Below are 11,127 nucleotides of genomic sequence, written 5' to 3' on the forward strand. Positions count from 1 at the left end.
ATAATATTCCACAGGTTGTAGATCAGAACAGTGATAATATGCCGTGCATCTACTATCTTATTTTGGTGCATTCTATACACCTCACATTGTCATATATGATGTTATACAACCGAATCCACCCTGTCTGTCTTTCTATCTGTGCAGAGCCTAATGTTTGATATCAATCTATCTATCTATCTATCTATCTGTCTGTCTGTCTGTCTGTCTGTCTGTCTGTCTGTCTGTCTGTCTGTCTGTCTGTCTGTCTGTCTATCTATCTATCTATCTCTCTCTCTCTCTCTCTCTCTCTCTCTATCTATCTATGCCTGTCTGTCTGTCTGTCTGTCCGTCCGTCCGTCCGTCTGTCTGTGTCTGTCTGTCTGTGCATACTAAGCTTGATCTTAAGTTAAATGTGCCCTCCATCCTGCCCCCCACCCCACCACTCGGTAAGCCAGCTGTAAAGAGGGCAGTGACATGTCTGAGAAGTCTATAAAAATCTGTTCCCTCCCCTGTGGAGAGCCATAGTGGACAGATGGCCGTGCTCAGTCCTCTTTGCTCTTTGGAGGTTCAGTTTAGCAAAGAATTCTAAAGAAGGTCCTGAATCTGACTCACCATTGCTCCCTTAGAGTTCATGCTGGATGCTGATCAAACACACTGCCCTCAAACTCTCCTCAAAACATCGCTGTTTTATTCTTCTACGTAACAAGCACTTGGGTTATGTCCCAATTGTGTATCAGTGGCTATGATGTCTGTGATATGCGTGTTTTCAGTATACAGAGAAGGAAATGACAAATGCCATCTTGCACTGAAGTGCCAGGATGTTTTCTTTCCCTCTCTTTTTCTTCCAAGATTATTTTAGGTTGCTTAGCAACAAATACAGACTTTAGGTGGCACTGCTGTTGTGGGTGGTAGTCAGTGTATCTCACAATATATTGCCACCACTGTATGGGGATTCCCATACATTATGAAGGACAAATCCATAAATTATGTGAGGAAAAACAATTCTGGTCATGCCTTCCAGATTTCTTGTGCACAAGCACATGCTTTCATCCTTTGCCCTGGATTCTCATTTGTTAAACAGCTTTTGAGGTTCTGACCATACCCATGAGAAAGGTATTTCTATGAACAGCATGCTGTGTTTTTTTTCCCACGAAAGAAGCTCTTTACATTTTCTATTCCATTGCCATTAAGGCCATGTTGATAGTGTAATATAGGTTCTGTACAATCTTGTGCTTTTTTGTGGTAAGCCTACTTGGTGAAGTTATTATTGAAACAATTTTATCGTATTGAATTATCAGTGGCCCTTCACAAAGCTCCCTTTCAATTTCTCCATCACATGCCACAGTCAGCCCCATGCTTTAGGCAGTCTCTTGACATCTGTGTGGACCTTTTCCTCATACTGCCTGGATGTCCTGGATTAACATGGTGTCAAAGAGTAAATATCAGACACTCAGATGTAGGCACTGGGAATACTTTATCCCCTTGGATGAATTAAATCGTTTTTTTGATATTTTCTACATGTTCAGCTATAGGCTAGATGGATCTGCAAACCATACTGGCCATGGTGTGTGCGTGTGTGTGTGTGTGCGTCTAGACTATACTCTTCTACTGTCGGAATTGACTGATATTCACCATAATCTAAATTCTAAGTGATAAAGTTGGCTTTTTTCCCGCGTGGTCTCTGTTGTGCACAACAATAAACTGAAGTTAATGTGCTGGTATTTCTGCTAGACTGCAGTTTTGCTGGAACACCCTCCGTGCAGATTATTGGACCAAACCATTGCTGCAATAAAACACCTGTCACATGTGTTTACCATTTGCAAATAATAGTATTTCATAAATGCAACGTATGTTTTCTTTACTAAGTGACTACAACTGAATGGACGGTCTCATATAACAAAAATATGAGATAGGATGAGCTAGGATGTCAAATTGCGTCGACACCCCCATTGTGCAAATGGCAGCATCACCCATTGCCTGCAATGGCGTTGTCTGGCGGTGAGTAGGCTCAACTCCGGCTTGTATGTCAAAATGTTTCAATAGGGCGACACAATTCTGGACTACCGATTGGCTTGAATGGGAATGTTGTATTCGAGTAGATATACAACGAACGCTGGTTATTTTGTGTGAAATTTATTGGACTATATTTATGTCGCGGTCATTCATCAAATGAAGCAATGAACGTAAGTCACTCTATTGTTTTGTAGGCTACGGTTGAAGCAATAGTATCAACATCGCGGCAGTAGCAATATTTAACTTTAACTTATGATTTTGATAGAGTATAAACTTATATTCGCAGTTAGTATGGTTTTACAGCCTGAAATTAGGAAAATAATGACTTCCGAATATAGCAGAGTTAAAATGCAGCTGTCAGTCAATATGTGATGTGAACGTACGTTCGATCGAGCTTAATCGGACACCCGTGTTCCAGTTTTATCTATTGCATTTCGAACTTTAGGGTAACCTAACCATTTATTTAGGCATTGCATTGATGAATTAATGGGCGGATATTTACGACTGTTTCCTCGAAAATGACTCGCTTATCAGTTAGCATCACAGTTCAACGCGTGCATTTGCAGAATGTTGTATTTCTACATTTCGTTGACTGGAGGCCAGCGGATGATGATATTTTTTTAGCGGCTGCTATGCAACCTGGCCGCATTGTATGTGTTCTAATATATATATATATATATATATATATATATATATATATATATATATATATATATATGTATATATGTGTGTATGTGTGTGTGTGTGTGTGTGTGTGTTTTTCTCATTCTAAAATTAAATTATCTGACGGGTAAAGAGCAATGTGCATATGCAAATAATATGTTTTGTGTCATTTAATTCTAAGGGCATCTACAACCGTTATTTTGCCCGGTATATAAGTGCCCACATTAGGCTACTCTGAATACATGTGAACTGTCAATGTTAAGAAATGGGATCAACCGTGTTTTGGATTCTTCTTATCTGTGGATATCAAGACATTTCTGTGGTGGAAACATTTTCGCGCAGGTCCATTTCACTGAAAATGTCTAGCCTGTGCTTTGGCCAATTGGTGCTCATATGATCGCGATGATCGTGCAAAATGCCACGGGCCGGGCGCGGTGGTGGGTTAGCTCACACAGCAGAGCTTACAAAATACATCGAGAGAGAGATCTCAAATCAACACTGAACTTATTACAAGCTGTTATACATTGTGTTGTTGTTGGCTATTAAACAAACGTTAAATGTTTATTTGACATTTCTCAACCTCTATTATGCTACTACAGTATCTCTGTCCACAATCCAATGTCTTTCACCCATACATCTCAGTGCTTGCGTTAACTTACATGCACATGAGGAAGTGAATATTGATTATGTAATAGTTAACACACTTCCTTCTCAACAGACACTCCATTAGTCTACCACCAAGATTTTGCTTTAAGAGGGCAAGCATCCTTTACAGGGCACTTGTACTGAGCTTGAATAAAATACAACGTTCTCTATTACTTTGCTATAAATATCTATTAGAGAAGTCTAGTAGTTCTTTAGTGAAATATGCTTTATGCTGAAATTGCAATGGATCTCCCCAAAGTAAACATCGCTGTGATTGGGTGGTACTCTTTTATCTAACAGACATCTCCTTATCTCTCCCAGGTGTCAATGACCTCTAATGAAGTGTAGAATCGCTGTGATCAGATAAGGAACAGAGGCACGGGGACTGTACAGTACATGTGAAATGAAGACCAAGCGATGCTGATATCTCCTCCGTCTCTGACGCCATCATGCTGAAGACGGAGGGCTCTGGGGAGAGGACTACTCTCCGGAGTGCCTCCCCCCACCGGAATGCCTACAGGACAGAGTTCCAGGCTCTGAAGAAGGCCTTCGACCAGCCCCAGCTGCAGGGCCAGCCCAAGCCCAAGGACCCTGAGCGGGTAAAGCAGCCGCGGGGCCGTCAGTATGGCTCCCATGTCAGCCGCATCAAAGACATGTTCATGCAAATGGGCACGGAGAACACTGGGAGCGCGGTGGCCACCAAAACCAGGGGGCGGGAAGACCCCTCACCTCAGAAGATGATCAAGCCGACCAACTTCATCAACAAGGCAGACGGCTCGGTGATCAATCTCCAGCACTCCACGGCAGAGCGGACCGGCGGGGGAGGCAACAAGTTCTCTGAAACCAGGAAGCTGTTTGAGCAGCAGTCCCGCGACGCATCCCAGTCACCCGTCTACTCCTACGGCCGAGAGAAGAGGGGCTCCCATGAGCACCTGGACGACTGGAGAGGGTCTCGCTCCAACAGAGGCAGTACAGACTCTCTGGACTCGCTGTGTTCTAGAACGGAAGCCGCGTCGCCCACAGTGAGCCAGCTGAGTGCCGTGTTTGAGAACGTTGACCACCACAGCCAGGGAGGTGGCGGTGGCGGTGGCGGTGGCGGTGGCGGTGGCGGCGGCGGCGGCGGCAGCAGCGGAGCGCTATTCAGGCGAGGCTATGGTGGCGGCCGGGCACTCTACTCCCCCGATGGGTTCCACAGGCACGGTGACCTCAGTGAGGACGACTCGCGCCAGTCCCCAGTTCGTGGAGGATACAGGAATCGAGTGGGGAGCAAACTCCCAATGTCCTCGTCCTCGGAGGACCTGCTTAGCCCCAGTCCACTGTCTGAAGCAGTGGAGCTCAAGCCTGTGCCACAGGAGGAGGAACCCCAGGACAGGGCAGATACAGCTGGGGAGTCCAGGGAGGACGTGGGGGCCACCACAAATGGAGGTGAGGTGAATGGATCATATGAGGAGGTGAAAACGGCGGAAACCTCCACAGAGGCGGTGGGAGTGTGCACGGATTCACGCCCCTCGAATGATGCCACAGTCGGGGACAAGACATCTGGGGAAACCCCTGACACACCAACCACCCCAGCTACACTAGCCGTCGAGGGCCAGGATGAGACTGAGTCCCGTGGGGTGTCCTCAAAGGCCCACGAGGCCCAGGGAGAAGAGCCCAATGAGGAATACAGTGGGAACGAGAGGGTGATTTTTAACGCAGACGGAGATGCTTGCTACCAGGGCTGGGGGGAGAGCTGCACTGATCCTGAGGATGACCTGTATGGGGATGATGATGTGGTCTACGACCCCGGGTCAGAGCTTAGGGAGATTCCTGGTTTGCCGGAGGAAGATAAGGAGGATATTCCTCAAAGGAGGAAAATTTGCTTCAACACCGCTCCCATGACAGTAAGTTCCACCCTAATGACATGATTCATGATTGAATAGTCTGAGTAATATCCATTCCTGCATGGCCCAACATGATCCCTGTAACCATTGCACAGGTAGCTTGGACGTTTTGATATAGATTTTTAACAACAATTAACAATAAAATAAGTACTGTAACTTAGCAACATACCAATGGTGGCCTCTGATAACAAGCATAACCATGCAATGATGATTGGGGTCACACCACTGCCCTCTGAAATGTACAGTGTACATGAACAACAGCTGTCCGTATGTCAGACATTCTGGCCCAGCGCCCAGTTGGTTTTCACACCAGAGACCTGGACCACTGTGTTTTTGAATCTCCATGGTGCCCAGGTGTGAATTAGTCTAGATTGGGTATCTTGCACTTCGTCAGAGCTTCTACTCTTGCGTAATTTCATAGGGTGAACATAGTAGGTAATTCTTGGGGGGGGGGGGGGGTTAATTTGTGTAGAAGACCTCTCCAGTGTTTGCAATGATAAGTGTATCATGCAGGTCATCTCTGACTATTGAGTAGGTGGTTAGTAGACACACATAACAAGAAATTACACTTTTACAATTTGGTAGCCATATATTCAATGTGTGTAGCTGGTACAGTAAAATTGATTCACGCTTATACATCTCAACATGAATTTGTTCTATTCCTATATGTGTTCGTTCTTTGAGAACTGCCGACCAGGCAAACAAAGACTCTAATTGATATCAATATGAACACTGGTGTTGATCAAGGGTGTGTGTATGTGGTGAGAGATGTGTGAGAATAGAGAGTGTGTGTTGGGGTGAAGGAGTCTGTGAGAATGGGGGGGGAGTGTGTGAATGAGGGCTGGGTTTGGGAGTGTGAGCAGTGTGTGCTGGATTAGAGCTAACACAAACATTCCATCGAGGGGATCGATCCATTAACATGCTGTAATGGAGCAGAACAATTACCCCAGTTATTTCAGGGGAGAAACGTGATGTTGCTTGCTAATCCTCAGATTAGCTGGCTAATTGTAAACTTGATAGGTATGTCATCTCTGCTGTCCAATGCCATTTTTACAATGCTCTATATAGACGCAAGTTTACCATAACTAGGCTATCTCAGCAAGACAAATGTGCTGCCTTTACAACATGTTGTGTTGAAAATACCCCTCCTCCAACCACTCCAATTAATGTGCTGCAACAAGAGCACAAAGCACTTCTCAATAGCCTATTACAGGTAGAATAGACTTGGACTACACTCCTCCTCCTTGTCGCTGTTGTCTGCTGAAATGTTAAGGAGCTCCAGGCATCTGTTTTCCCAGAAAAGATCCTAGGCTGTTGCTCGTTAATCATATGGAATATAAAACTGAGGCCGTGGTTTCCTCCTCCCTCCTCGCGGTACACGGTGAACAAACAGGGTTCTGTGTTTTGTTCCGACCCGTATAAGAGACAAAGCTTCAACTTGGCCCTCACTGAGCTAACCCTGCAGAAGACCGGCTTGACCCCGGGGAAAGGAGACAACAATGAAGACATTGAAAGAACATGTAGTCGCTTAATCTGACTTAACATTTTCTTCTTTTTCATCATCTTGTAATATTTCTTAGTGCCTCTTAAAGCGGATAAACCATTTTAACGTCCCGTCTTTCAGGCTTTAATTAATCTAGAAATCTCTTTCGTGGCTACAGGGAAAGCTGGCTCACAAGCTTGTGGCGGTATAAACACACTTGTTTCTACACATTGATGCACAGATACAGAGAGATCAGTTTGCAGTTTCTGCGCTGTACAAACAAATAGCCTGTTTGACCTCACAGTTCCACAACACTACTGTATATATAACACACATACAATATTACAGTGTATTTTAGTAACAGATGACATGTTTTCACCTCCCCGGTTATTATCTCCATTCACCCACTCATCTGTGAGAGTGTGTCCCAGCAAGGAGGGACTCTGCTGGACTCCTCTGAGGCAGAAGGAGCCTCTGTGTGCCTGGAGGTTCTGACACACAGGAAATCCGGTCTCAATGTTCATTAGAGCAACTAGGGTTAGACTTGGCATTGTCTCTCCAACCAGACATGGGCTTACTGAGACACTCTGCACGACCAGTGCTTTAATATGCTGCGTGCAGCTGCACGCTGTCTGCTCTGTAGGTTCTGCATTCAAAGTGCGTAGGAATGGTTGGGACGTGAGAACTGGGATTCTTTGGGTATGGTTTGATCTCCATTGCTCAGCTTGGATGAACAGGTCCACTACTGTATCGCCAGTAACCATGCTCAATACCGCCATGAGTAGACCCCTAATCTTGATCAGGACATTGGCAATGGATCTCTGAGACTCGGCCTACCAATGTCTCCCCCTGTTTCCCTGTCAACGCCTTCTCCTCTTCTCCCTCTCCTCCTTCTCTGCACATGAATGGCATTTATAGAGGCTGTAATGAAACGTTGTGTCTCTGTTGAAAAATCGGTTTTGCCTCCGCCGTGACATCTCGATTTCCTAATGGAATTAAGCAGATCTGAAGGACTGGAGAGTGCAACTGAATGAGCATTTGAAGTGATTCTGTAATTCCCCCCCTCCGCTCTGCTCTCGGTCATTACAGTTTATCAAAGAGGCTGGAGTTTTGTCCATTAGATTCTGCTCACCATGTAGGCCTACCATAATCGCATGCTGAGCTTAGGGCAACCTAGTTCCGAACCAGATGTATATTTGATCATTATAAAACATATATGTTCTCTCAGTCAGAGGGCTTGAGGTATTGCAGAGAATTAACAGTTTTTGTTTTTACGTGAACCTTTACTGTACTTTTTGTATTTGTCAATCTGGCCCTGTATCCTATGTCTCGATCTGTGTCTTCACAACAGCTTGCTGTTGTGCTCCTCCTGAATGATCCCTGATTCCTGAGGGGATTAATCAAGATGTGTCGCATTTACGTTGTATTGTGTGATATTCTAAACATAATTTGGAGAGGATATGATGAGGCTGTTGTGGGAGGATGTGAGATCACCACTTTTGTCATGCTCTCTTTGCCAGGCCTGACATGACCTGAGCTCACAGATGATCCCCTGCTGCGCTGCATGTTCCTTGTCTCTGCAAGGCAGCATTCAACCAGACTGTAGTGGAGGACTATAGATGGACTGTATATTCTTAGGTGCTGGTGCGAATTATGTGTTCACCCTTGGGGTGTCAAGACAATGTAAACAGGTAACTTCTCTTTACTTGTAGGCAAGGAAGGAATAATACGGAAAAAAGAATAGCACAGTGTAGTAAAGGCACAGCATTGTAGAAGGAGCAGAGTATGTACAGTACAGGGCGATATGTTCTATATCTGTGGTTAAACCATACGTTTTACATACACAGACACAGTACAGTATCACAACAAACTCAATAAAACACCACCTCAGATTAACAATTTATTGTCTGTTTGTTGTTCTTTTTTTACCTCAGGATGCTTGACCCACATGTACAGCAAATGGGCAGAGGAAGGGTTTTTCTGTTGTGTGTTTGGGTGTTTGTAAGGTGTGTACATGCGTGCCTTCATGTGTGACTTCATTTTCTTCAATTCTAGCTTGAATAGATGTACAGTATCAGGGAGGCTGCAATATATTAAGATGCTTTGCCAATGCATCATGGACCCAGCTGGTGTACAGTAGGGGGTAGAGGAGATAGAAATGGACTCAGTTGTGCGTGAAATACAAAGTAAGAGTAAATTCCATCTCATATTCTCCAGCTCTCTCAAGACTTTTACAGATGGATATTTCTCTGTGAGGTTTGGGGCTTGTTGTCCGGATGTACTGTCTGCGCTGTAGAGTGGTGGATTTAAATCTAACCTCTGCAATGTTTGTAGTCTACATGCTCTGACCCTTCAACAACTGTCTGATTCCCTGCAATAACATCATAATCTGACACGTCACCTTTGATATTCTTTTTGTAAAGGATTATTTTATGGGGTTAAAGAGGTTGTTATTCCATGTGAAAGAGCATTGACTAAAAACTAGACTAAAAACTAGGTTTTCAAAACATTAAGAGGGATTTTAGTCAAATGCATTTGTAAACACTCGCATACTCTGACTCTGACTCAGTGGGTTGCTGGTTTTCTCTGAGCTACTCTGCAGTCAAACTCAAATGCACTATCTGAGCCTACTGAAGCTGCTCCAGTCCCTGTCAAATTTATAATTATACAATCTGTGCCTGGTTGTAATGAGGCGGAACAGAGTTTGATGGGGGAAGAGGTTTAATGGAGGGTCCTTCGCACAATGGAGCTGAACCAATACAGTACACCGTCGGATTTCACACCACACATTAGGCCGGCTAGACTGTGTCATCATGTGAAGGGTCTCGGTTTATGACTGCTGAGCAGAAGTCCGCTTGGTAACACTTGACGCTAAAAATGAGGAAAGCTTTGACCTATCTATTGTAATTGTCATTTCATAACGATTGAGTTTTTATCTGCCATTTTGGGTGACACTACGTAAAGCCTGCACATCACGGAGGAACTGAAATCTGACCGACTGCAAAGGATTTCTCTTTTCTCCCAGGCCTCTCTGTCAGTGACAACCATTTGAAATGTCTGTGGTAAAGGTGTGTGTCTCGGCGTGTGTATTATTAATGATGTGGTGTTTTTGTTTGCTTGTTTGTGTGATACCCGACCCCCCCCCCGGGGTTGCATTTTTAACGATCGAAGAAACCAGAGACGAGCCTGTCCTTTTGGAGGCCGGTCGACGTGGACAGTGGTCCGTGTCAGCCACCCCCTGGTCCCTGCCTGTGACATCATCTTCTCACAGAGGGTCTCGTATTGTCCCGACCTCGGTCCTTACAGAACACAGGGAGGGCCGTTTACAGTGGCACAGTGTTCTACATTGTGCTGAGCCACCAGCGAAACAGTGTCACCGCAAACTCACTCAGCCCTCACTTGTTGTGTGTCAAAGGTACTCTTAGGCTTACACTTGAAGAGCAGTCATTATGCCTGTCTTCAGTTAAAACACATTTAGCCCGTGTTTGTCATTTACAGTTTGTATAGCGAGGTCTTGTTGTAATCAAATAGCCTGAGAGATTGAGGTCATTTGACTATCAACCCCACAATGGCACACCGTAACATCAATTAGGTCATGCGAAGAATGCATTTCCAAACCGTGTCGAGTCACTCAACCAACCCTAATGAATCACAAAGGATTGGAGAGGGTGGTTTTTTTTTTATTGAAGAGAGACATTCTGCTCGGGGTTTTAACAACCATGGAACGTTTGTCTTCGGGAGCAGTGTTACATACCCAGCGGCCCACACAGTGAATGTGGCGAAGATGTGACATGAAGGCAACAATTGTTGACATCCAGTGACACTGTTGTTTACTCCTCCACCCTGAACGAGCCTCCTCTCGTTGTGCCAGTGGGTTGTTTGTTGGCGTTGAGTCATGGCACCCAGTGGTATTGGGCCCTAACACGGAATATAAACGCATTCCTGGGCAGATAAGCTGCCTCCAGAGTCAGCAATTCGGTTCATGAAAAAATAACAAGCAGGCAATCCAACCAACCTGGATTCTAAATGCCACCGTAAACGATAAACAGACTTTAGAGTGGAATAAATACTGCCATTCCTTGACTGGGTCTGGGTTGTCTAACATGTCTGCAGACATGTGTGGCAGGCTGGACTGGGGCCAGTTTACTGTGTATGCACATCACAAACGTTTCCTGCATCTGGGATGATTCTGCTGTAGAGTTACAGTAGCAGCTGACTCATCAGATTCAGGCCCCACAACATGGTCCTTTCTAAGAAGCCTTGTATTGTACATGCAAAATGAAGGTTGTTGGAAAAGAGACTGGACATTTCTCTCTCCCTCTCTCTGCATTTCTCTTTCTCTTTCTCTTTCACTCACTCTCTCTCTCTCTCTCACACACACACACACACACACACACACGCACACGCACACAGACATTCACACATTGACATTCACACATATCCATCAAAAAACATTAGAGC

General features: G+C 44.9%; 1 protein-coding gene across 3 annotated transcripts in view; it reads left to right on the forward strand.

Moving 5' to 3' along the window:
• Positions 1–1,963: 1,963 nt before the first annotated feature.
• The window catches only part of ppp1r9a (protein phosphatase 1, regulatory subunit 9A), a 35,167-nt gene continuing 26,003 nt past the window's right edge, over positions 1,964–11,127 (forward strand). For 2 of the 3 annotated variants that reach the window (XM_083680477.1, XM_083680479.1), the window contains exons 1-2: positions 2,030–2,162; positions 3,622–5,183. In XM_083680477.1, coding sequence (XP_083536603.1) covers positions 3,750–5,183 — 1,434 coding nt within the window. In that variant the 5' untranslated portion in view covers positions 2,030–2,162; positions 3,622–3,749. Of the gene's footprint in view, positions 1,978–2,029; positions 2,163–3,621; positions 5,184–11,127 lie in introns of those variants that run through there. The other variant, XM_083680478.1, reaches the window with a different exon arrangement.

Source organism: Argentina silus (genome assembly GCF_951799395.1).
Source record: "Argentina silus genome assembly, chromosome: 11".
Classification (NCBI taxonomy): domain Eukaryota; kingdom Metazoa; phylum Chordata; class Actinopteri; order Argentiniformes; family Argentinidae; genus Argentina; species Argentina silus.